The sequence below is a fragment of the Triticum dicoccoides genome, chromosome 3B, assembly GCF_002162155.2.
Source record: "Triticum dicoccoides isolate Atlit2015 ecotype Zavitan chromosome 3B, WEW_v2.0, whole genome shotgun sequence".
NCBI classification, from domain to species: Eukaryota; Viridiplantae; Streptophyta; class Magnoliopsida; order Poales; family Poaceae; genus Triticum; species Triticum dicoccoides.
This window is the reverse complement of record NC_041385.1, coordinates 700,018,712-700,044,810: the sequence shown is the minus strand read 5'-3', so window position 1 is coordinate 700,044,810 and position 26,099 is coordinate 700,018,712. Positions and strand designations below refer to the sequence as shown.

Sequence of the window (26,099 nt, the reverse complement as noted above, 5' to 3'; positions counted from 1 at the left end):
ACGGCATCTCGCATTGTGTGAGGGCATGAGGAGATTATGGTGTCCCTAGTGGCTTCTTGGGGAGCATTGTGCCTCCACACCGCTCTAACAGAGACGTACTTCCCCTCAAAAGGAAGGAACTTCGGTAACACATCCTCGTCTCCACCGGCTCCACTCTTGGTTATCTCGTGCCTTTACTTGCGCAAGCTTATTTGTGTTGTATCCCTTGCTTGCTTTTGTTCTAGTTGTTATTGCATCATATAGGTTCCTCACTTAGTTGCATATCTAGACAACCTACTTTGATGCTAAGTTTAAATTGGTAAAGAAAAGTCTAAAAAGTGTTAGTTGCCTATTCACCCCCCTCTAGTCAAGTATATATATCGATCCTTTCACCCATCATTGGAATATACAAGCCAAGTTCTATAATGAAAAATACCCACTAGTATATGAAAGTGACAACATAGGAGACTCTCTATCATGAAGATCATGGTGCTACTTTGAAGCACAAGTGTGGTAAATGGATAGTAGCATTGCCCCTTCTCTCTTTTTCTCTCATTTTTTTTTGTTTTTTTCCTTTTTTTGGCCTTCTCCCTTTTTTGGCCTCTTTTTTTCGTCCGGAACCTCATCCCGACTTGTGGGGGAATCATAGTCTCCATCATCCTTTCCTCACTGGGACAATGCTCTAATAATGAAGATCATCACACTGTTATTTACTTACAACTCAAGAATTACAACTCGATATTTAGAACAAAATATGACTCTATATGAATGCCTTCGGCGGTGTATCGGGATGTGCAATGAATCAAGAGTGACATGTATGAAAGAATTATGAAGGTGGCTTTGCCACAAATACGATGTTAACTACATGATCATGTAAGGCAATAGGACAATGATGAAGTCTGTCATAGTAAAAGGAACGGTGGAAAGTTGCATGGCAATATATCTCGGAATGGCTATGGAAATGCCATAATAGGTAGGTATGGTGGTTGTTTTGAGGAAGGTATATGGTGGGTGTATGGTGCCGGCGAAAATTGCGCAACACAAGAGAGGCTGGCAATGGTGGAAGGGTGAGAGTGCGTATAATCCATGGACTCAACATTAGTCATAAAGAACTCACATACTTATTGCAAAAATCTACAAGTCATCAAAACAAAGTACTACGCGCATGCTCTTAGGGGAAGGGTTGGTAGGAGTTAACCATCGCGCGATCCCGACCTCCACACAAAGGATGACAATCAATAAATAAATCATGCTCCAACTTCATCACATAACGGTTCACCATACGTGCATGCTACGGGAATCACAAACTTTAACACACATATCTCTCAAATTTACAATTACTCCACTAGCATGACTCTAATATCACCATCTTTATATCTCAAAACAATCATAAGGAATCAAACTTCTCATACTATTCAATGCACTTTATATGGAAGTTTTTATTATATCCCTCTTGGATGCCCATCATATTAGGACTAATTTTATAACCAAAGCAAATTACCATGTTGTTCTAAAAGACTCTCAAAATAATATAAGTTAAGCATGAGAGTTCATCTATTTCTTCAAAATAAAACCACCGTCGTGCTCTAAAAAGATATAAGTGAAGAACTAGAGCAAACGACAAACTACTCCAAAAGATATAAGTGAAGATCAATGAGTAATCAAATAATTGTGCAACTATGTGAAGACTCTCTAACATTTAAGAATTTCATATATTGGTATTTTATTCAAACAGCAAGCAAAACAAAACAAAATGACATTTCAAGGATAGCACACATCATGTGAAGAAGCAAAAACTTAGGTTCAACCGATACTAACCGATAATTGTTGAAGAAGAAAGGTGGGATGCCTACCTAGGCATCCCCAAGCTTAGATGCTTGAGATTTATTGAAATATTATCTTGGGATGCCTTGGGCATCCCCAAGCTTGAGCTTTTGTGTCTCCTTAATTCCTTTTATATCTCGGTTTCCCTAAATCTCAAATACTTCATCCACACAAAACTCAACAAGAACTCGTGAGATAAGTTAGTATAAACCAATGCAAAACCTTATCATTCTCTACTGTAGCAAATCACAAAAATTATTATTCAACATTGCATACTAAATGTCTCTGCATATTTAATACTCCTATCCTCGAATAGAATAATTAAACAAGCAACCATATGCAAACAATGAAAAAATAACAGCAATCTGTCTAAACAGAACAGTCTGTAAAGAATGCAAGTGGAATCATACTTCCCTAACTCCAAAAATTCTGAAAAAATACCACACTGTAGAAAATTTGTTGTTACTCACTGTGTCAAAATTTCAAGATTTTATCATGTTCTGAATATTCACCAATATTCAAAACATAACAGCAAACTTTCTGATTTCAAAACAGCAACGTATAGACTTGTAAAATAAGCATGGTAAAGTCTATACTTGACCTTTTTATTGAACTAAAAGATATAAAACGTGTCTCTGAATAACATCAAGCAAATATAAACAAAATACAATGACGCTCCAAGCAAAACACATATCATGTGGTGAATAAAAATATAGCTCCAAGTAAGGTTACCGATGAACGAAGACGAAAGAGGGGATGCCATCCGGGGCATCCCCAAGCTTAGGCTCTTGGTTGTCCTTGAATATTTCCTTGGGGTGCCTTGGGCATCCCCAAACTTAGGCTCTTGCCACTCCTTATTCCATAGTCCATTGAATCTTTGCCCAAAACTTGAAAACTTCACAACACAAAACTTAACAGAAAACTCATAAGCTCCGTTAGTATAAGAAAATAAATCACCACTTAGGTACTGTTGTGAACTCATTATAAATTCATATTGGTGTAATATCTACTGTATTCCAACTTCTCTATGGTTCATACCTCTGATACTACTCATAGATTCATCAAAATAAGCAAACAACACATAGAAAACAGATTCTGTCAAAAACAGAATAGTCTGTAGTAATCTGTAACTCTCGAATACTTCTGTAACTCCAAACATCCAACCAAATTAGGAAAAACTGAGCAATTTGTGTACCAATCCAGAGAAAAAAGAATCATATCAAAAGCACGTTTCTGTGAATTATCAAAACTAATTTACTATCACCGTAAGCTATCCTAAAGGTCTTACTTGGCACTTTATTGAAACAAAAGCTATAAAACATGATCACTACAGTATCATAATCATGTGAACACACAAAAACAGTAAAGGTAAATATTGGGTTGTCTCCCAACAACCGCTTTTCTTTATTGCCCTTTTAGCTAGGCATGATGATTTCAATGATGCTCGTATAAAAGATAAGAATTAAAACATAAAGAGAGCATCATGAAGCTTATTACTAACACATTTAATTCTAACCCACTTCCTATGCATAGGGATTTTGTGAGCAAACAACTTATGGGAACAAGAAACAACTAGCATAGGAAGGTAAAACAAGCAAATCTTCAAGATTTTCAACACATAGAGAGGAAACTTGATATTATTGCAATTCCTACAAGCATATGTTCCTCCCTCATAATAATTTTCAGTAGCATCATGAATGAATCCAACAATATAACCATCACATAAAGCATTATTTTCATGATGCACAAGCATATAAATTTTACGACTCTCCACATAAGCAAACTTCTTCTCATGAATAGTAGTGGGAGCAAACTCAGAAAAAATAACTATCATGTGAAGCATAATCCAATTGAAAATTGAAATCATGATGAAAAGTTTCATGGTTATGTTTATTCTTTATGGCATACGTATCATCACAATAATCATCATAAATAGGAGGCATGCTTTCATCATAATAAATTTGCTCATCAAAACTTGGGGGACAAAAAATATCATATTCATCAAACATAGCATCACCAAGCTTGTGGCTTTGCATATCATTAGCATCATGGGTATTCAAAGAATTCATACTAACAACATTGCAATCATGCTCATCATTCACATATTTTATGCCAAGCATTCTATGTAATTCTTCTTCTAGTACTTGAGCACAATTTTCAGAATCCTTATTTTCACGGAAGACATTAAAAAGATGAAGCATATGAGTCACCCTAAATTCCATTTTTTAGTTTTCTTCTATAGACCAAACTAGTGATAAAACAAGAAACAAAAAGATTCGATTGCAAGATCTAAAGATATACCGTCAAGCACTAACCTCCCCGGCAATGACGCCAGAAAAGACCTTGATGTCTACTACACAACCTTCTTCTTGTAGACGTTGTTGGGCCTCCAAGTGTAGAGGTTTGTAGGACAGTATCAAATTTCCCTCAAGTGGATGACCTAAGGTTTATCAATCCGTGGGAGGCGTAGGATGAAGATGGTCTCTCTCAAACAACCCTGCAACCAAATAACAAAGAGTCTCTTGTGTCCCCAACACACTCAATACAATGGTAAGTTGTATAGGTGCACTAGTTCGGCGAAGAGATGGTGATACAAGTGCAATAATGATGATAGATATAGGTATTTGTAATCTGAAAATATAAAAACAGCAAGGTAACAAGTGGTAAAAGTGAGCGTAAATGGTATTTCAATGCTAGGAAACAAGGCCTAGGGTTCATACTTTCACTAGTGCAAGTTCTCTCAACAATAATAATATAATTGGATCATATAACTATCCCTCAACATGCAACAAAGAGTCACTCCAAAGTCACTAATAGCAGAGAACAAACGAAGAGATTATTGTAGGGTACAAAACCACCTCAAAGTTATTCTTTCTGATCGATCTATTCAAGAGTCCGTAGTAAAATAACACGAAGCTATTCTTTCTGTTCGATCTATCATAGAGTTCGTACTAGAATTACACGTTAAGACACAAATCAACCAAAACCCTAATGTCACCTAGATACTCCGATGTCACCTCAAGTATCTGTGGGTATGATTAAATGATATGCATCACACAATCTCAGATTCATTTATTCAACCAACACAAAGAACTTCAAAGAGTGCCCCAAAGTTTCTACCCGAGAGTCAAGACAAAAACGTGTGCCAACCCATATGCATAAGTTCACAAGGTCACTGAACCCGCAAGTTGATCACCAAAACATACATCAAGTAGATCACGTGATATCCCATTGTCACCACAGACAAGCACATGCAAGACATACATCAAGTGTTCTCAAATCCTTAAAGACTCAATCCGATAAGATAACTTCAAAGGGAAAACTCAATCCATTACAAGAGAGTAGAGGGGGAGAAACATCATAAGATCCAAATATAATAGCAAAGCTCGCGATACATCAAGATCGTGCCGAATCAAGAACACGAGAGAGAGAGAGAGAGAGAGATCAAACACATAGCTACTAGTACACACCCTCAGTCCCAAGGATGAACTACTCCCTCCTCGTCATGGAGAGCGCCGGGATGATGAAGATGGCCACCGGTAAGGGATCCCCTCCGGCAGGGTGCCGGAACAAGGTCTCGATTGGTTTTTGGTGGCTACAGAGGCTTGCGGCGGCGGAACTCCTGATCTATGGTGCCCCTGGATGTTTTCGGAGTATATGGGTATATATAGGAGGAAGAAGTAGGTCGGTGGAGTTGCGAGGGGCCCACGAGGGTGGGGGCACGCCCAGGGGGGCAGGCGCGCCTCCCTGCCTCGTGGCCTCCTCGCTTCTTTCTTGACGTCCACTCCAAGTCCTTTGGATCACGTTTGTTCCAAAAATTACTCTCCCGAAGGTTTCATTCTGTTTGGACTCCGTTTGATATTCCTTTTCTGCGAAACACTGAAATAGGCAAAAAACAACAATTTGGACTGGGCCTCCGGTTAATAGGTTAGTCCCAAAAATAATATAAAAGTGTATAATAAAGCCCGTTAAACATCCAAAACAGATAATATAATAGCATGGAACAATCAAAAATTATAGATACGTTGGAGACGTATCGTTAGTATATCATTCTGTCAGGCAAGTATGTAATGTGATCATTTGATTTTTACCATGCCAATGATGCAAACTCCCTTGGTGGTGGTACTCAGAATCCTCCCACAAGAAACTCGGAATGGTGAGTCGTGTGAGAAAAGAGTTATATGATTTAGGGCAATAAGTAAGAAGCTTATGTGATGTTTTCACGTATGCGATGGTAAAAATCAGACATAACGGCATTGAGGCCAGAGGAGATTGCGCCGACAGAACCCGAGTTATGCACAATCGCCATCGCATCACTAAAAGCAATATACCATGGGGAAAGTAAGCCAGGGCCCTCTTCCTCCTTTTCTTCTCCATCAACCACATTGCCATCATCTTGTCTACGGGCCTTGACTCCATTCTCCACACGAACAAGACTGGAAAAAAACTATGGGCATAACCAAACCAAACTAATCATGTGAATGTGATCATGTGAATAAGCTGAATGAACATAACAAAAAATCAATCTATTTAACTGATTGGCAAGTGAATCACCAGCCATGTCTATAATCCAACAAAAATAGCTGAATTAGGGGGGCTTAATTAATAGTTGGCTTGTAGGAATTTCATCAAACACATAGCATGCAAAAAACACATGGATCAGAAAAATGTTAGTTTATGTTATAGAGCAGTGGGGGTTGGTGACGCTTCCTCTGGTACTCACCTTTGATTCCCACATCGGCATGACTTGCTGCTCCAAGTCCAAGTAGCTCCTAGATCCTGCATGTGTTGCTGCATCACAGGAGAAACAGACAAGAGACAAAGGGATCAAGAGAGACACGGGGGAACAGAAACAGAAGGGATGCAGTTGGTCTGTTACCTGATGGTGATCAGGGGCGGGGGATCTGGCGGCGTTGGGCGGTGGAGAAGAGGCAAGGGAGACCATGGCAGCACCACTCGTGCTCAATCCGTCGGGTGGATGGGACGGTTATGCGCCACGGCTCAGGGGCGAGGGAGACATTGCTTGCCGGTGCGCGGCATCTTAGTTCTCCCACAGCCACCCGCTTCGCCCGCTCGACCTCACACGACAGTCGTGGATGAGAAGGATGGGGACGCGGTGGATGTCTTCCTCTCTTCAACTCCCTCCGCCTCCGGCGAGAACCACCTCCATTGCATGTTCTCATGCACGAATAGAGATAGAAGGGGAAGACGAGCTACTGGTGGAGTGGGAGCCAGGACGAGGCGCCGGCGGCAGCAACATTGGCAACCCTAGCCGCCATTGTGTCAGGAGGAAGAAATACTGCTATATCTCTCTCTTGGCGAATGGGCACACGAGGCGTACATGGACCAACCAGGATGGATATCTTTCGTTTCCCTTCCTCGCCCAATCGATGCACAACCTACTGTTCCTATCCGACACGTGGCTAGCGCGAGGGCTCGCCCTTTGCACCACCATTAATGGGTTGTATTTGGTGGCTGATGTTTTTTCTAAAATGCTTCATAAAGCTGTTGGTAGAGGTTTAATTTGTGGGCTTCTGCCTCATGCCATTCCCGGTGGGGTGGTCAGTCTGCAATATGCTGATGATACCATATTATTTCTTGAAAGTTCTTTAGAATGTGCAAAAAACTTGAAATGGATCCTTTCATGTTTTGAAAATCTTTCTGGATTGAAGATTAATTTTCATAAAAGTGATTTGCATGCCATTAATATATTTGAGCAGTTGTCTAAGGATTTTGCCCAGGTGTTATGTTGTCAGCTTGGGGATTTCCCCTTTAAATATCTAGGAGTTCCTCTTCACTTCAAAAAGCTTAGAAGGGAGGATCTTCAACCCATCATTGATAGAATTATTAAAAATATAGCTGGATGGTTGGGGAGATTTCTCTCGTATAGAGGCAAATTGATCCTTCTTACTACTTGTATTGCTAGCATCCCTACCTATCTAATGTCTATTGTTAAATTTCCTAAATGGGCACTTGACATGATCAATTCTCAAATGTCTCACTTTTTCTGGGGTAATGTGGGTGATAGTCATAAATACCACTTGCTAATTGGGGATTGATCTCCAGGAAGAAAGAGTTTGGGGGTATGGGTGTTCCCAACCTTAGAGATTTTAACATGGCTCTTTTGGCCCTCTTGGGGAAAAAGGTTTTATGATAATAGGGATAGTGACTGGAAAAAAAATTGTCTTACAAATATAATACTACCAGCCCTAACTTATTTTTGCACTAGGGCTACCCTAGGGTCTCCTTTTCTGAAAAGCCTATCTTGGGCCCTTACAGCTTCAAAAAACTTTTATAGATGGATCCATGGGGATGGAAAGAGTATTGCCTTTTGGCATGATATCTGGATTGAGGGTTGTTCTCTTAAAACTGCCTTTTGGGACCTGTATGATATTTGTCAACAGCAAGAATCTTCTCTTGCACAGGTCTGGGTGAATGGTGAACTCCACCTTACTTTTAGGAGATGTGTGGAGGAAAGGGCTATAGCTAGATGGAATGAACTCAATAATCTGGTTAACCAAGTAACATTATTTGATACTCCAGATCAACCTGTTTGGATGTTGGAATCTTCCAGAAAATATTCTGTCAAATCATTCTATAAGATGATCAACTTGGGGGGGGGGGCTGTTGAGATTAAAGATGATATCTGGAAAATGAAAGTCCCACCCAATATTCATGTTTTCCTGTGGTTGATTTACTACAATAAGAGCTTAACTAGAGATAACCTTGCCAAGCGCAGGCATGTAGATGACATGTCTTGTGTCTTCTGTAATGAATCTGAAACTATCCAACATCTGTTCTTTGACTGCATTGTTGCTAGAGAAGTTTGGGTGTTGGTAGCTGACAGTTTTGATGTTATTTTACCTGATTCTTTTGCGGTGCTTGCTTCCTTTTGGAAGAAGGGGAATTGAAGCTTTGAACATTGTTACTGTTGCTGCCTTGTGGAGCTTATGGCGTTTGCGAAATGATTTTATATTCCAGGGACGAAGATGGCGAAGTATACTTTGTGTCTTGGATCTGTTCGGAGCAATGATCAGGCAGTGGAAAGTCTTATGTTCAGAGTCTCAGGGTGCGCTTCTTCTCCGGTGCTTAAGGCTGTTGGATCACCGAAGAGGGGAGTTGCTTAGGATTGCATGGCACTGATGTATCCCCGGAGCGTCGTTGGGTTGCTTCCTACTAGTTTGCACATCTTTGCTTTGATCTATTTGTGAGCTGGCATGTTTTCTTACCTGGCTATGTATCCTTTCTAGTTCTGCCTAAAAACTATGTAATAGGGCAGTTTAAAACCTAGCTTTCTTCTGTGGCAGCTACTCTCCGGTTCCCGCCGAGCGTTGTTAACAGTTTATGTTGGTGGCTTTTGCTTTGGCTTTATAAAAACTTGGAGCGGGGGGAAACCCCTTTCGATTCAAAACAAAAATAGAAGGAAGACATCATATTAAATTCATGCAGTCCCTTATGCTTGAATCATACAAATGTCGTACTATAGGGGGGGGGGGGTTCACATAATAACTTGAGGTGGAATTATATTGCCTATATTCAATCCTAATCAACATCCCAAGTTCCATAAAATGACTTGAGAAAGAGAAGATAAAAAAATGTTCAAATATACACCTATGTGCTTTCTTTATGTGGCTCGAAGGTCTCAGGCCGAATCTCTTGGAGACCTAGAATCTGAACCAACCTCTGGGTGATCCAGTAGAGAGGCGAGTCTAGTAGCTACCTGAGCTTCTGATCTCAACGGAAGGCCGACCAGGAGTCTCGTCCGGAATCCAAGTAGCCTCGAGGTTGTGTCCAAAATCTTCAGGTTAAACCTATAGGTTGTACAACCGACATCCCAACGGGAAGAGTGTGTAGTGGGATATACAAAAGACCCACCCTTCTTTCCCAAGGCATCTCTTACCCTCATTCGATCCAAGCTTCTTCTCCCTCATTCGATCCAAGCTTCTTCTCCCTCATGCTCCATTATTCCATAGCTCAAAAGTTAAATTTTATAGCTCAAAAGTTAAATTTTCCAAGCTTCTTCTCCCTCATGCTCCATTATTCCATAGCTCAAAAGTTAAATTTTATAGCTCAAAAGTTAAATTTTCTCCACATGCCCCTTTGTTAAATCCATCCAAGCATTTGAGGGAAAAGAAAGAGGAGTCCTCGATCTACACTTCGACATATATGAATATAAATTTTCTTCATACATTAACATCTTTCAAATATGATAAAAATTCACATATCTAAACTTTTTTAAAAATACTTAAAACGATTGTATACATGAATATAATGTTTGTATACATGAACCTTTTGGGATATGATGAACATTTTTTCCATCTATATATTAATTTTTTTAAAATCCAAAAAATTCTGAAAGGTGTGTAAACATTTCTTAACACATGAATTTTTTTGCGTACATGAATATTTTTTAAATATGTAATGAATAGTTATATTTCATACTATATATGAACATTTATTAATACATATGTGACATTTTTGTTATCTCACAATACAATACTTAATATTTTCCAAACCTTTTTGACAACATTACTTAAAACCGGTTGAGAAAAAATATCTCATTTTCCCCACAAATATTTTTTTATATTATCTAGTAATCCTCTTTTTACATTATTTTTCTCCGGAATTCTAGTTTTTGTGTTTTATGCTCCAGTTCCTTATGCCTTGCTTTGGGTTTTCATGTTTTTTTCTATTTCTAATTTTTATTTTCATCAATTTGTACTAACCTCTCACCCCTTGGATCCATGAAAAAAAAAACTTACGCCACTTGCTGTCACCTGAGACATTTCGCCCGCAAAAAAGAAATATTGTTTTACCCCGCAAAATGAAAATGAAAAAACGTTTGCAAGTGTACCCCTACCTGGTGATTACCAAACTTCTGTACTCTGTTATCAGTTTCAGCAATAAAATTTGGAGCGAGAACTCTTTTACGACCAACATGGAAGATGGAACCCAACAACACCACGGCCAAGCCAACGGATCGCCTTGGGAACGAGCAGCGCCAAGACTTATCCCCTCGCGGTTACCTTCCCGCCACATGCTGCCGCGGCGACTCAACCCACACACACGCACACGCTGACACACAGGCAGCAGCGGCGGCGGCAGCGGAACTAAGCATGTGGTCGGGAGCGGCAGCTGCGGCGGCGCGCACCGTGTCGCCGCCGCCCCACGCGACGACGTCCCTCACCGGGCGGCGCGGCGCGGGGCGGCCGTCGACGGTGTCGGTGCGCGCGGGCGGCGGCGGGCTGATGGACTTCGTGGGCGGGGACCTGGTGAAGCCGGACCTGGGGCGGTGGCTGGACGACGTGGAGGAGCACAAGGCGCTGGCCATCTACCCGCCGCACGAGGGCGGCTACGAGGGCCGCTACCTCAACCGCCTCCGCTACCAGGGCTACTACTTCCTCGACCTCTCGGCGCGCGGCCTCGGCGACCCCGAGTCCACCCTCACCAAGATCCACCCCGTCTGCCCGGTCCGTCAGCAGAACCGACGATGATGCATTTCCCTTTCGCCGCCATTAATGCCGTCTGCTCTGCTTAGCTTAGCTGACTATGGTGCGCTGCTTGCTTTGCTGCTGCAGCCTAGCCTCGGGAGGCAGCCGGTGGCGAGGTGGTACTTCCCGCCGGAGGTGGACTACAGGCTCAGCCTGCTGCACCCTGACGCCAAAGGGCTCATCGTCTGGGTCTACGAAGCCAAGGTCTCTCCCATTCTCTCGCCACTCTCCCACGTTGCCCATCGGCTCTGCTGTTTCTCACCGTTTTGGCCTGTTCGTTTCGTCTGCAGGTTCTGTCCAAGGCCGAGCTGCAGTTCCTGGCCATGCTCCCTGACCTCCGCCCCAAAGTCAGGGTCATCGCGGAATGCGGCAACTGGTACGCACATCAGCCACCACCTGAAATCTCACCCAAATACGTACGTACACCAGAACCTGTGAATAACGTTCGAGCCGATTTGATTGATGCAGGAGAAAATTCATCTGGAAACCGCTGAAGCAAATATCGGGCCTCGAGCCTGATCCGGACGCCGAGGAATGAGGAGCCACCGTCCGGCAGCTTCCTCGTCTCATCTCTCGCCTTACACTCTGTTTTCAGCTTTTGTACTAAAGAGGACAATGATGTACATACGTATACATTTGACATCTGAGCTGGACTCGGTTAATTCCACAAGAGAATCCTCAATCGCGTAACATCTTTCAAACATACACATATCCAACAAATTAAATCATATATGCAAGCTCACATGCGTCTCAGGGAGGTCTCGACTTCAGGGTTCAGGTCCACTGCATAGGTCGCCAAAATGTTCAGCGCCGTAGGTACACGAGGTCGGTCCTGAGAAGGAACGGGTAGCCGATCCCCCTCCTCTTGGAAGGGAACATGACGAAGAGGAGGCTGACGACGAAGCCGACGACGAGGGGCACGGTGTTCACCACCTTCCTGGGCGCGCCGGGGTAGTAGCACCGGACGATGTCGTGGTGGGAGGCGGCGAAGGTCACAAATGCCACCAACGAGAGCGCGGTGTGGAACAGGTCCGACCACCGCAGCCTGTACCTCTCCGGCTCCCTCGGCGCCTTCGTCCGGCTCCCCCCGCCGGCGCAGAACGTGGCGATACCCGTCGGGGTGGCCACGCCGTAGCGGAGCCGGCCCGTGGCGGAGCGGAAGCTGTCGGTGAGCGTGAAGAAGACGCAGGAGGCGGCGCAGAGCAGCACGAACGCGCCGGTGAGCACGCGGTTGACGCGCGCGCACTTGCCGTCGTCGGTCACCAGCGGCGCGAAGATGGCGAAGGTCAGGATGGTGGCCGTCGGGAGGAGCACGTTGAGCCGGGCCGTGCCGCTGAGGACGAGGTTCATGACCAGGATGAAGCTCGAGGTGTCGTCAGCGTCATCATCGTCTGCGTCTTGGTGTGGTTCACCGGCGTCTTTGCTGGTCTGATCAATCAGCACCTTGTACTCTTCTCCTTCATGCTCAGCCATTGATGGTGCGTGTGCAAGCGGGTGTGAGATTGTTGGGTTTGATGAGACGACAAGGTTACAGGGTTAGTTAAAGGGGAGAGCTGAAATGAGCAAGCGCTGAAAAGAATCTGCCTGGCTTTGGACTGGAAGAAAGGATTGCTTTCGCAAGTGCAGCGAGGCAAACGGAGCATTGCCATCATGCACAAGCAAAGAACATCACCACCTATGAGAAAATAATGTGCAGATTCAACAGGGGTGAAAGAGGCAATGGTTTTTGAGTTCTTCAGATTCTTTCCCTATTTTCAAAAAATACAACAGTTACAGATGATAGCCGGTATAAGATGCATCCCCAATACTATACCATACCGGTTCCTCAAAAACAAAAAATACATGAAAAACTTTTGATGTATAAGACATATATCCCCAATACTCTACCGGTTCCTCGAAAACTACAAGGGGGAACGAGCCCTTTCCTGTTTATAGAGCCCTAAAGTACAATCTACAGACTGGATAGAATGAAAGAATGCGAACCATGGCCACAAGGACCACTGAGCATCTCAAGTTGGTCAAAATTATTCTGCTGCCCTTGGTGACCTCAGAGGGAGCCCTTCAGCAGCGGATCTAAGAGGAATTCCTTCAGACGCATAGCCGTTTTCATCAGCATGTTTCGGAATCCTGATAGGCAGAGTCGGTGGGAGACCTATAATGCCAGAAAGTTAGAAGTTACCAATATACTCTACTAGTTACTATGTGCAAACCAGAAGAAGGGAGGAGTGGAACCATACCATCAACCATATCTTTAGTCTTATGAAGAAGAAATGTTCCAGAAAGGATTGTGACAAAACCACACATCTCTGTCACAATTTGAGTTGGATTTTGACGATCCCAGTCCTGCAAGCAAGTACTATTAGTAGGCTATAATATCATGAGCATTATCGCTAACTGTATACGACAAGACCGGCAGCTTATCAAGTTTAGCAGAAACATTTGTTGAATACAAACATATGTTAGATAATTTACAGACTAGACGGCTGAACTCAAGATGGCATAATAGTGACCGTGGCACGAGAAATTAGATTACCGGGTGCTGAAACAAGAAGACTGTTGTCCATGGGGCTTGAAACAAGAAGATGAATTACTGATTAAATGAACTTTAGGAATGTTGTGTAGCCCCATGGACAACAGCCAAATCAACTGAAAAGATAATTACAAAGTTAAGCAGTCATTTCCAGATGACAAGAATCAATATTGGATTGTCCTAGACTGAAAAACACTAATATGGCATAGATCATGATAGGTGAGCTCTTGGTTTGATGAGTTCAGTTTCAGATAATAAAAATGCTAATCCCAAAAATTCTCTCAAACAGAAAATTGGTTGCCAATTAAATATTTGGGTAACATTGCTGCCCTTTATTCAGACTGCATTCAATCACTGTGTCCAACTTTGGTGAGATAAGATAACTGCCAAAAGGGCACTTCAGCAAGTAACGATTCTAAAAGCAATTCACTGCATGCTTAGTATAAGCAAGCACTACTTGATCTCATGTTAAACTTGCAATTAAACAAGTAGACTAAGAAGCACCATCTAGAGCACCATAAAAAAACTACCAAGCCCAAATATGTTACCTTGAACATTATGACACTGGCCAGTATTGTTAGTGATGTAAACATAGTATAGTATATTGGTGAAACAACTGCCGTATTGAATGTGTCAAGAGCCTGCAAAAGCAAACATAGTAGGTTGAATGATGTACGAAACACCAAGCATAAGTTTGTAACAAGCAGAATCATGTAGTCAGATACTAATATCAATAGCATGCCAGTACCCATTATGGCAGATTAAAGATGTACTCCCTCTGCAACTTTTTATAAGACGTTTTTAGAGTCCATGACAGTGTCAAAAAACGTCTTATATTAAGTTACAGAGGGAGTAATAATTTGCGGTACTAAAGTTACTTGGCAGATATTGAAGTACGATCACTAAGCAATGGAAGAACCATCGGCAAAGAATTATTGTTACCTTGTTCAGATAGTTCATCTGTGTTAATATACATGCAACAACAATAATTGCGAACAACCATGTCTGCGGATAGATTAGCTGGTTTATCCCAGAAAAAGTCAGTTTCAAGGCTATACCAAGAGCTTTCACGCTCATGACCTGTCAAGTAAATAAATAAAAAACAAAATTCGAGCAGAATTAATCAATAGTATCATGTGAATAAACATTGAGCTAATTATTCGTAAGTAGAACGGACACATACCGATAGAGATCCTACAAGTGAACAAACACCAATATAAACCATGATATGTGTCTGACCATACTGTGGGATATAACGGAATATGAGCACAAAAGTTGCAGCAAGCACGATTGCCGCATAAAATAGAAATGCTGCAAGAAAATACAAAAACATTAGTACTTTATAAGACAAATAGGCAAAGCATGGTTGCTAATCAGGGAAAGAAAGGAAAGTACCTGGTTCTGTAGCAAGATCCCACACTTCTGCGACAGACTCAATTTCACGCTCCTGGGGGGCATGAAGCACAATAGTTGTTGAACCCACGACACAAAGAACACATCCAAGCATACCAAAGATATGTAGCTTCTCCTTTAACATAATGTCTGCAAGAACGGCGCTGCGCGAGAAATACGTTAGTTCGAATGAACAGAGACTTCCAGAATTGTCAGCAGCTGAACATCTCAAGATTTATCATTAAGGATCGCACTTCTGGATTTTACCTAATGATTATGCTAAGTGCACCAAGTGGAGTGACGAGTATAGCAGGAGCAAACGCATATGCTGCAAAGTTAGCAACTTCTCCAACGATCACTGGGAAACAGCACTGAATACCGTCAGGATCACATTGTTAAGTAGAAGCAGTACATGAAGATCCACTTGTATCAGAGAGGTGCACTTACTTGTAATCATTCCTGCCCACCATAATGGTTCATACAAATAAGAGTACCCACCAACCCCTGCCATAAACAGCAAATTTGAGCGTAACCAGTCAGCGAGAACAAACTGTTTTCGGCTTATAAATAGAATCATAAAGTTGAACAGAACTAAATAGCTGAAGAACTACTCCCTCCGTCCCATAATGTAAGTCGTTTTTTGACACTAATGTCAAAATACATTATGGGAGGGAGGGGGTAAAATCTTCGGAACCATTGCTCAGGCCAGTTTCGGTAGTTTCTCCGCAAATACTTGAAACCAAGCAGGGCCGGCCCTGGGTAGGGGCAAGAAGGGTGACGTCCTAGGGCCCAGCCTGATGGATGGGGGGGGGCGACCCTGAGCATGTATGCTACACAGCCGAACAAAAAGGGCCTTAAACTTGTAGCCCAATCAGCTAGGAAACGTTCAGTTTCATAAAAAAATCTAGGAAACGTTCTATCAAAAAAAAAAAACTAGATCCCAATTTCGATTTAATTGATCCATCTCGTAACACCAGCTGCCGTTGTTTCTTCTTCCACTGTCTGCTCGTTCCTCATTCTGCTCCTACTCCCGAAGCACGCAGCATGTCTACCAAATTAATGGATATTGCCGCTGTAGCTGATTTCTTTGGTCCACTTTCAGTTTCGCCATCTCACTCCCTTACGGATTTGCCTATAAGTATTCTCATCTAGCGGATGGCAGCAGGCAGAGGCAACACTTCATAAGCTCAGTCACTTTGCAAGTTCCAACAGGACTGTTTCTTGGGTCAAAGGCCTACAAAGTTCTTGTAATTTCAGAATCTTTTTGCGCTTGATCTTTGTACTGTTTTTTTTTCTAGTGATTCCTTGACCTATCTTCTATTTCTTTACAGGTTACTTATTTGAGGATACGAGGACCCTAGGAAGATCTGATATGCTTGGGATTGGATAGTTGAATTTCTTCTATTTTTCCTCTGACAAATTCAGGTACTTCCACTCGTTTCTTGTAAAATGTTGCCTAAAAACATGATTTTGGAAAAAGAAGAAAATGCTGGCAGATGAGTTAGATCCGATATATTTTATTTGGTAATGAAAAGAAAAGATGCTTTTTAGGGCAAAAACAATGTTGTGTTTTGTATCTTCTTCTTTTTTGCGCTGATTGTGCTTTGTATCGATGTAATTTTACTATATTCGGCCCACTTTTTAAGTTCGCCTCGGGCCTCCGAAAAGGCAGGACCGGCCCTGAAACCAAGAACAGCTCTCAAAAATCAAAACGACAGAATGATAACTTTTACTGTGTTTGGAATAATTAACTAGTGAGGTTATTCCCCACTAAATTGAACTAGTGCATCTAAAATTAATGTACTCAATTGGCTGAACAATGAGATGAGAACCAGAGTACAGTGCAGCCATGTAACGAACAATGCAGAATAAAAGCAACACCGATATCATTACGGCACCGTTGTCTACAAACTCCAGCATATGTGAACTCCCTACATCTAAATCGGTGTCAATGTTATCAACCTAAACTCTGGAGCGCTCACCCTATCCCTAACTCCTTTACATGTCTGCTATTCCAACATGGATTTCAGCTGGAATGGGGATCTAAGCATAATCAGACACCAGCATCTATCAGCTCAGATCAGAGCACCAACCAGGGCAAACAAATAACATACAGCTAGGAGATCGACAGGCAAGGCAATGATGCCCCGATGGTAAGCAGCGCAATTAGGTCACCTGCGCGGACGCCGGACGCGCCGGCCTTCCTGAGCCCCTTCTTCTTGACGATGAAGCTGGTGCCGATGAAGACGCTGGAGGAGAGGGCGAGCACCAGCCCCTTGATGTTGTCCGTGGACATCCCCGTGTACGACTCCACCCAGCTGCCGCCGCCCGAGCCGGCGGCCGCCGAGGTGGACGTCTCCGCCGCCATGCCTCCCGCAGGCGCTGGAATTCCCGCGAAACCCTCCCTCCGTCCCGTGCGCTCCGCCGCTAGATCGCGCGGCGGCGGCGCGTGCGAGCGAGATCCCGATGCGGCGAGCGGCGGGAGGCGTCGCGCGCGGGGGCGTTCGGCTCAACGCTCCGGCCAGGTCACGACCGCCTCGCGCAGACGCTCCGCATTCGCGGCGTTCTTGGCTGTGGGGGAGAGGAGAGCGGATCGGACGCAGACAACGGCGACGGCGACGGCGACGCCGGCGAGGAGGTAACGGGTGAAGGGGAAGGTTGCGCGAGTCCACGCCGCGCGGATATGTTCGGGTGTGGACTGGCTAGTGCCTAGTTGGCGAGCCGGTCTTGCTTAGCATCGAGGCAAGCGGCATCGGCCTGTACAATGGAGGTGCTTCAGGGAAAAAAACGGTTTTTTTTTGTTCCTAGGCGCTTGACCAGGTGCGGCAAAATTTTGTGTTTTGACCCTTTTGGGAAATCAAATCGAGATCTGACCTTAATCTGAAAACATTTTGGGATTTGACCCTTTTGCCTACCGCCAAGAGGCCCGGCGGTAGGATCGTATAGCCTACCGCCGAGCACTGCGGCGGTAGCAAACTTTTCCACGTCAGCACCGATAACTGTCGCCGTTCCCCCTCCGTCACACCTACCGCCGCCCCGCCCGGCGGTAGGTTGTCTGAACCTACCGCCAGAGTCTCCGGCGGTAGGGTGTGGACATATATAAACCGCTGGCCGGCCGCCCCCACCCCTTTCTCCCCCACCCAGCCGCCCCCCACCACGAAGAACAGAGCAAAACTGCTCAAAGTCGCCCTCTCTCATCCCCTCCACTCCCCCCTCCGATCTTCCTCGTTTCTTGACGGATTTTGCGGATCGAGATGGCCCCGAAGAAAGAAAAGTAAGCTCTTTCAATCCCTCCAACAAGTTTTAATCAAACACCTTCCGATTCGTCGCATTATTCGTTTTAAATCACTCCTATTAGAATTTTTTTAACCCTAGGATTGATTTAGGTTGATTCTAGATGTTATATTGTGTTAGATTTGAACTATATGATGGATGATGCATGTTCCTATGCTATGGTTGTGTTAACATGAACCCTAGCTCATAATTGATTTGAATGGTTTTTTTTATATGATGGATGATGCATGTTCCTATGCTAAGATGCAAGTATTGGATGCTATGATGCAAGTATTGGATGATGCAAATATCTGATATATTTGTTATATGTAGTATATGAATCCTCAAGATGAACCCTAGTTCATTTTTTTAACATGGTGATTGCAAGTATTTGTTATATGCAAGTATTTTATTTAGTTATTGATATATGTATTGTATTTAGTTCATAATAATCTTGATATATGATTATTCAAAGATTGTGTAAAGTATTTAGGTTCAGTTTTTGTTATGCATCGATGTGTTTCGTAGTTAATGTTGAACTCTAGTTCATGTTGAAAAATCTTTTGATGTGCTTATGCAATTCTTTTAGGAGGCCACCTCTTGCGGACGACATCGGCACAAAGTACACAATGCTTGACCCTAGGTTCGACAAGCATCACCGTGCCCGTTTCATTGAGAATGGAGTGGTAATTAGCATTTCAAACCAAATCTTTCGAATTGATGAAAACAAGTTGCTAACTATTATGTCCATGCTAATTATGCTTTGGTTATTGATTTTCACAGATGTTGCCGCCACTGCGGATGAGGGCTCACAAGACGACGGTTAAGATGGAGTACGACGATCGGTACGCACCGTTCTTCAGGAGAGCCCGACTATTGGGTTTCGTCCTGCAGTTCAAGCATAAGTCGCCGACGCTCGTTCACTCAGCTCTCACGGCTTTGATCGACCGGTGGCGGCCAGAGACGCACAGCTTTCATCTTCCATGCGGGGAGATGACCGTGACCCTCGAGGATTGGGCGATGATTACGGCACTACCGCTGGAAAACACTCAAAGACACGGAGAGGAGAGTGATTGACTGGGACGACTACGAGGATCACATGTTGTGGTACGATGATGGCATCAAGCATCGTCTACGTCTGAGGCCCCAGTGGACGACAGCAGATGCCGAAGACCTGTTCAATGACGCCTCAGAGAATGAAGCCTACAACGAGAGCATCAGACAGCTTCCGGGTTTAGGGAGTACGCACCCCTCATGAACAGAGTGGTATGTTGTTTTTACCTCTTTCAAACCGACGGTTGGATGAAATCAGCTTTTCGTGCTATTGACTCATTTTATTACTTTGCAGTCTTCCGAGCTGAGAAAAAAGCATTTTTCATGCCTCTAATGCGCTTAGTGGTGTCCCTGGGACTCGAGCTAGCGAGAACAAGTTGAGGGAAACGGTGAAGGTAATACGGAGTTCATTTTTGTTATCATTGGACATTGGAGAATTTAACATATTCTTCTGTTATAATTACAGAAATACGTCAACAAAGCACGCCGGCTTGTGGGCCTGCTTGGGTGCGCTACAAACACCGAGGATGTTTTTCCTCCTGCACCGATGCGTAGCCTCGCTTCATCGAGCCATGCACCCTCGTCGTCTAGGGCGGTTCAAGATGACGAGGAGGAGAGCGAGGACGATGATGATGAAGAGGAAGATGAAGAAGAGGGCGCAGAAGAAGAACATGATGAGGAGGAAGAGGAAGAGGAAGAGGACGATGATGATGAGGAGGAGGAGTACGATGATGACGACGGACCTCCAGCAACTCAGCCAACCCAGCGTGAGAAGAGGAATGTGTCGAAGAAGGATTGGAAGAGTCCATCCCCATTTCAGAAAGCACGTCCTACGGCCCGCAAGAAGACGGGGGCCGAGAAGCGATCCAAGGATAACGAGGACCGAACGTCGAAGAGGGGAAGGAAGGACTGAAGTTGCTCGTGAAACTGTTTGCATATTTGCTTCGTGAACCATATGAATTTACTCGTGAAACTGTTTCGTTAACTTGCTATGTACCGAACCTACCTTATTTTTAGGTTTGTGGTGTATCGAACCTACCTTATTTATAGTTCTATGGTGTGTGCATCATATATCATACATTGTGTGCTTTATATGTCATACATATGCTGTTTAAATGTTGTATGCCAAAAATTGAAGCCCAAAAGAAGTTAGAAGGAGCAAAAAATTGCACACAAAGGCACCCTACCGCCAAAGACCACGGCGGTAGCCGGCCACGACCTGCCGCCATCCGGCCCGGTGGTAGGATGCCTCCCCCCCACGCCAATGTTCTGTGACCAAAATATCGAGCAACGCAGCGGTAGGGTTGCGCCGCCTACCGCCAGGGTGCTCAGCGGTAGCACCCTACCGCCCAGGCCCTTGGCGGTAGGCGACGCAACCCTACCGCTGCGTTCCTCGATTTTTTGGTCACAGAACATTGGCATGGGGGGGAAGCATCCTACCGCCGGGCCGGATGGCGGTAGGTACGTCAGCCAGCCGTTAACCGATTGACGGCCGTCAGGCACACCTACCGCCGGAACCTGCGGCGGTAGGCTGTGCAACCCTACCGCCTGAGGTTCTGGTGGTAGCAAAAGGGTCAGATTTCGAAATGTTTTCAGACTGGGGTCAGATCTCGATTTTGTTTCACAAAAGGGTTAAAACACGAAATTTTGCCACCAGGTGCTTCAGTCCTTAGGCAAACTCCACTGCGCGACCCCAAACGGACGTCTGTTTTGTCCGGACTCTGTCCGTTTGGATAGGGCAATGGGGTTGTGTCCGGGCCTGTCCTGGGATGCGGTGGCCGTGCGCCCAGCACGCGGCCGCATCCTTTGGCCCATCTTGTCCGCCTCCAAAGAGAACAACGTTTCAAATACCAGCGGCCTACTTCACGCCAGTGGCCCTAGTTCACGCCGGCAACAAAGCCAGCGGCCTACACGTCCTCGCCGGCAACAAAGTCAGCGGTCGGCAACACATCCAGCCTCCAAAATGAATAGTTTTGTTCACCGGCAACACATCCAGCGTCCAAAATGAATCTGTTTCTCGTTGGCACACAACCAACAGCCCAGCGAGCAGCACCCATGCCAGCCTCCAAAAAAGAATGGCCACGACCGATCGGACGACCTAGTGCAGGCCGTCGGCGTCGAACATCTCCTTCTGCCTGGCCTCAAACCAGCTCCTCGTCTTCTCGCTCATCTTGGTCAAGTCCATGCTCATGATCGCAAGGGCCACCTCCTTCACTTTGGTTGCGGCATTGGTGGCCTTGATATCGAGCTGCCTCTGCCTGGCCTTGACATTGGCGGCCTCGATGTTGAGTTGCCTTTGCCGGGCCGCCTCCTCCATGTCAATCTTCCTCTTCTTGGCCGCCTCTTCCATCTCAAGCTTCTTCGTTTGAAGCTCTAGGTATTGCTTCATTTGCTCGTCCTTGCTTTGTCGCTTCTTCTCGTCCCTCGCGTCCTTTTGAGACATCATGCCATGCAAAGTCTCATGCAAGGCCATGGATGAGGCATCACGTATGTCGTCCACCTTTGGAGTTGGTCTTGCCCCTCGGCCAACGCCTCATCATCTCCACCTCTAGTGAACTTGGCCGTCTTCTTGCCTCTCTTCCTTTGAAGTTCACGGTATCGATCCTTGAACTTAGGGCAATTGTTGATGATCGTCCAACAATGTGTAAGAGTGATTGGCTTGTCATTGTGTCGGGCCTTGAATGCTTCCAAAGATTGAAATGCCTACACTACATGATCAACAAGATTTGGACATGCAAACATATACAAGGCCGAAGCCTCATGGCCGTAGCAAGGAAAGGACTAGGATGAGGAGAGCATACCATGTCCCCAACGCCGAGACCACTCACGGGTCGTGCTTCAACGCTCTCAAATTCGGTGCAATACTTGTTGCACTCTTGTTCAATGAACAACCACCTCTTTTGAATCGAGGTGATGCCACGGTTGCTTGTGATTTGACAGGGCTCAAACATCTTCCTTTCATGGAAAGTTTTGTGGACTCTCGTTCAAAAAACTAGGCCCTTTTGTTGCGCGCCCGTCCTCGGATCTTGGCTAATCTCCATCCAACATTGGCAAATCAACTTGCCCTCCTATTGTGTGTATGAACCAGTGCGAATGTTATTCCTCCTCTTTTGTGTTTCCGCTCTTTGGGTGAGCTCGTCGATGAACAATGGCTTGCCATTAATACCAATGTCATTGCCTTCATCTTCATCACCATCACCTTCACATAGATGTCATCGTCTTCATGCCACGAGTCACCATGGTCATAGTCAGCACGGTCGTCGGCCTCTTCATCGGCAACGAACTGGGCGCGGCCATCCTGACTTTGGGTCTCCTCGAGATCGTAGGTACGGACATGCCCACTGTCGTAGATCACATCCTCCATGAACTGGTTGTAGTAGGGGTCGTCGACCGGTGGCGTTGGTGTTGGCATTCCGTCGAACAAAACGCGGGGGGACGGCATGGTGCCCGTAAACGGTGGATGTGCTTGCTTTCTTTGCATCTTGACGGACGGCCGGCCGCCGCTGCTGGACCCAGGTGTGATGTTGAGGTCGATGACGGCCGAGGGGCATGGGGTGGACGGCGCGAGCAGGCTCATGTCCGGCGACCCCGAGAAACAGGTCTGGCCGTCATGCCTTGGCGGGGGGAAGCCGGGCGACATAGGCGTGGTCCGCGACTGGTAGTGTGGAGGTCAGCCGACCGACGAGCCTGTGCTCACCGGGCCGACGGCCGCTGCAGAGAAATCGCTCGGACGACAAATGCCAAGCATGAGGAGGGCGTGCGCTTTGTTGACGAGGGCCTCCTTATCCTCGACCTCGGCCTTGTGCCGCGCGGCCTCCATCGCATCGCGCTCGGCGGCAAACTTGGCCGCGGCGAAGTTGTCCTTGACGACCGCCCTCTGGTTCCTCCTCTTCGTCGATTCCGCGTCTAACTTGGCGATCTCCTTCGGCGTGCACTCCGACCGCGGCTTCCTTGGCGCCTTGGCCTTCTTCTTCTTGGCCATTCCGGGCGGGTCGACGGTCGGGCCGCCAGAATTCGGCTGGGCGTCGGCCATGGACGGGGGAGGGAGGGGGACGGCGGGACGTGGGAGGGTTTGGGGGGAAATGACGCCAAAGGGCGGTGCGGGAGGGGGGGGTTGCTTTGTGCCACCGACAGGCGGGCCAGGGGTGGACAAGCGTGCGCGTTCCGCCCGTCCGCGTGCTGTCCGTTTCACCCCAAAATCGGCGTAAACTTGGGCCGGGGATGGGTCGAAAACGGACACAAAACGGACAAAAGTCCGTTTGCTCCCGCGCGCTGGGTTGTCTGGTTCGACCGTTTTACCCCAAACGGATGCGCGTGGACAGGATGGGGTCGTGCGATGGAGTTGGCCTTAGGGCATGTGCAACAGTTTCGACAATGTCTGTCTATAATGGCCTGACATGTCATCTGTAGACAGCCCTAAGGACAGCGTCTACATTGGGACCTTGTTCGGTGGTCTATTGAAACAAAATAAATAAATGATAAATCTTTTGGTGGATCTGGACGGAACATTGGGGATTTGATCCTGGCCGCTGAACTTCCGCTGGGTGGAAAGGCTAATCACCAGATCGATTGTTTAAGGAGAAAACCGTCGTAAGTGCATACGGCCTCAATACAACGGTACATGACCGTCTGTATCTCCCGATTTTCCTGCCCTACAGATTGTCTGGAATTCTGCTGACGACCTCTTCCTCTCTCTTGATTCTCTCTCCTCCACATCATTTAAAATCCTAATTGTCAAACCTTCAAGACAGCTGACTGTACATCATTGTACATGCCCTTATACAATAGGAGGTGTTTAGAGAGATGCTTAGAAACATAAACCGGGTTTTTCTGAAGCATCGGTGTCTATTTTTACAGAAGAGACGCTTAGTTAAGCGTCTATCCTGTACAAATAAGCACCGATGCTTAAAAAAGACTGGTTTATCTCTCTAAGCATCCCCTAAACACCTTCCATTGTACAAGGCCTCGTAGAGGCAACACAAACCAAAGTTTGCTTCCGGTTAGCACCGATGCTTCAGCCTTTCGATGGTAAACAAACAAACTCTCTCCCTCTCCCTCTCTTTAATCACATGTATTAATCCAGCCTAAGCACCTGTACGAGGCACTGCCCATTGTAGGTGTCAATTTTCTCTAGGAAGCAAGCATACTCTCTCTCCTTAAGCACTTGTACATAAGCATTCCTCATTGTACAAGGTCTAAAATTTGCTTGCCAATTCCTCTAAGAAAAGATCTGCTTGCCAATGCATTTAAAAAAATGCTTGCCAATGCAATTTTTTTTAAATGCATGCAAATGGTACTTGCAGTCTCTTAGCTAATATGTAGGCCGGGAACGATAATTTGTGTAATCAAGTTTATGGAGGGATTAGGCGTGGAAAATAGATTTTTATTCTCATTTCTTTTCTTACAGAAAACTAATCCGAAATAAAAGTCTGATCACATACATGACAAGAAATTGATGGAAGTTAGCTTCCTTTCTTACTCCCCTTTCAATTTAAACTCCCGATCCCTTTAACCAATCAATGGACTTTTAGTCTCATCATCCTTCAACTTTCAGTTCCCATCTTTAATTCCCACAAACCAAGCAAGGTGTAGAACGCTTTGACTTATGATTTAAAAATAATAAATTTGGTGGCTCTGGTGGACCGCTTCAACAAATGATCGAGCAAACGATATGGCTCCAGTGTGGGTGACAAAACCAAGCTTCAGTCCAGTCCCAAAAACCGAGACTGGAATTCAAGCTATGTTGACGATCACTGCTGGCGAGATGCCGAGCCCGATCTCCACACTTGACTCCAGTGCACTGTCCTCGCCATTGGCTATGAGTTAGCAGAGTGGCCTCAGAGTGTTGTGATGTTCTTTTCTTGTTAGAGTCAAAATATTTTCTTCTCGATGTTTCCTTCTTTCTGGTTACTTTGTTCTCTGGTTATCAGCTGGCCCTGCATGGCTTTGAACTGGGTTGTGAACTCATGTGGTACTTGGGTTTTGGGTTCCTTTTCAATGAAAATGGGAGCCGGAGAGCTCCTCCCATTCATCTAAAAATAATAATAATAAATTTGTTGTCATTTTTTAGAACGGCAAAATAAAGGGTACCTCTTGATTAGTACTACATGCAAGGGTAGCGGAGGTGTGCATGTGGCCTTGTGTGAAGGTCATGGTACACTGATAGAATTGACACATTGGAATATTTTTTATAGGTTTGATCGTCTCATGGAGCATGACACAATGTTACGTTAAGAGAGGCGATGGGACAAATGTCTTCACTAGTGACTAGGATCACTTAACGTAATGATGCCTCAAGAATCCATTTCTCCTACTAAAGGAGGTATTTCCACCAACGGTTAGGACCATTTGAGGAAATGTCGCCTCGAAACTCCTACTTTGTTGTCGTTTTGAGCCTCTCAAGGTCTCTCGGCTCTCAGCTTTGTCTCTTTTTTCCAAGCCTTTTTGCGCTCCTTAGAGGCCTCACACCTTAAGTTTACTCAAGTGAGAGTGGAGGATCATAATGATGCATCGATGGAGGGGAGTCTCCTGGAATCTTCATGTATCTCACCATGGGG

General features: G+C 45.1%; 4 protein-coding genes across 4 annotated transcripts; 1 reads left to right on the top strand and 3 right to left on the bottom strand.

Moving 5' to 3' along the window:
* Positions 1 to 5,861: 5,861 nt before the first annotated feature.
* Positions 5,862 to 7,039, bottom strand: LOC119281887. The gene is made up of 3 exons (XM_037562292.1): positions 6,683 to 7,039; positions 6,527 to 6,594; positions 5,862 to 6,239 (listed from the first exon to the last, which is right to left on the bottom strand). The coding sequence occupies exons 1-3, from the start codon at positions 6,746 to 6,748 to the stop codon at positions 6,011 to 6,013; spliced, it is 363 nt and encodes a 120-aa protein (XP_037418189.1). The 5' UTR covers positions 6,749 to 7,039; the 3' UTR covers positions 5,862 to 6,010.
* Positions 7,040 to 10,818: 3,779 nt separating this feature from the next.
* On the top strand, positions 10,819 to 11,976 carry LOC119277969 (NAD(P)H-quinone oxidoreductase subunit N, chloroplastic-like). Its single transcript, XM_037559321.1, has 4 exons — positions 10,819 to 11,273; positions 11,382 to 11,498; positions 11,585 to 11,670; positions 11,763 to 11,976. The coding sequence occupies exons 1-4, from the start codon at positions 10,920 to 10,922 to the stop codon at positions 11,830 to 11,832; spliced, it is 627 nt and encodes a 208-aa protein (XP_037415218.1). The 5' UTR covers positions 10,819 to 10,919; the 3' UTR covers positions 11,833 to 11,976.
* A 46-nt stretch (positions 11,977 to 12,022) lies between these two features.
* Positions 12,023 to 12,958, bottom strand: LOC119277968 (protein DMP7-like). Its single transcript, XM_037559320.1, has one exon. It carries the CDS (start codon positions 12,765 to 12,767, stop codon positions 12,099 to 12,101), a length of 669 nt encoding a protein of 222 aa, XP_037415217.1. The 5' UTR covers positions 12,768 to 12,958; the 3' UTR covers positions 12,023 to 12,098.
* An 82-nt stretch (positions 12,959 to 13,040) lies between these two features.
* On the bottom strand, positions 13,041 to 17,931 carry LOC119277967 (probable magnesium transporter NIPA4). Its single transcript, XM_037559319.1, has 9 exons — positions 17,392 to 17,931; positions 15,664 to 15,720; positions 15,484 to 15,574; positions 15,220 to 15,380; positions 15,008 to 15,135; positions 14,767 to 14,904; positions 14,373 to 14,465; positions 13,532 to 13,637; positions 13,041 to 13,446 (listed from the first exon to the last, which is right to left on the bottom strand). The coding sequence occupies exons 1-9, from the start codon at positions 17,582 to 17,584 to the stop codon at positions 13,319 to 13,321; spliced, it is 1,095 nt and encodes a 364-aa protein (XP_037415216.1). The 5' UTR covers positions 17,585 to 17,931; the 3' UTR covers positions 13,041 to 13,318.
* Positions 17,932 to 26,099: the final 8,168 nt, after the last annotated feature.

Bases quoted from the DNA above. Each gene is read 5' to 3' on its own strand.
- LOC119277969 (XM_037559321.1), top strand. From the start codon at position 10,920: ATGTGGTCGGGAGCGGCAGCTGCGGCGGCGCGCACCGTGTCGCCGCCG. The intron at 11,274-11,381 runs GTCCGTCAGCAG...TTGCTGCTGCAG, and splicing joins AGATCCACCCCGTCTGCCCG to CCTAGCCTCGGGAGGCAGCC. The intron at 11,499-11,584 runs GTCTCTCCCATT...TTTCGTCTGCAG, and splicing joins TCTGGGTCTACGAAGCCAAG to GTTCTGTCCAAGGCCGAGCT.
- LOC119277968 (XM_037559320.1), bottom strand. From the start codon at position 12,767: ATGGCTGAGCATGAAGGAGAAGAGTACAAGGTGCTGATTGATCAGACC.
- LOC119277967 (XM_037559319.1), bottom strand. From the start codon at position 17,584: ATGGCGGCGGAGACGTCCACCTCGGCGGCCGCCGGCTCGGGCGGCGGC. The intron at 15,136-15,219 runs GTACTTTCCTTT...ATTTTCTTGCAG, and splicing joins GGATCTTGCTACAGAACCAG to CATTTCTATTTTATGCGGCA. The intron at 13,638-14,372 runs GTAACATATTTG...ACTTGCTTGCAG, and splicing joins CCAGTGTCATAATGTTCAAG to GACTGGGATCGTCAAAATCC.
- LOC119281887 (XM_037562292.1), bottom strand. From the start codon at position 6,748: ATGGTCTCCCTTGCCTCTTCTCCACCGCCCAACGCCGCCAGATCCCCC. The intron at 6,595-6,682 runs GTAACAGACCAA...CCTGTGATGCAG, and splicing joins CCGCCCCTGATCACCATCAG to CAACACATGCAGGATCTAGG. The intron at 6,240-6,526 runs GTGAGTACCAGA...GTTTTTTTCCAG, and splicing joins TGCCGATGTGGGAATCAAAG to TCTTGTTCGTGTGGAGAATG.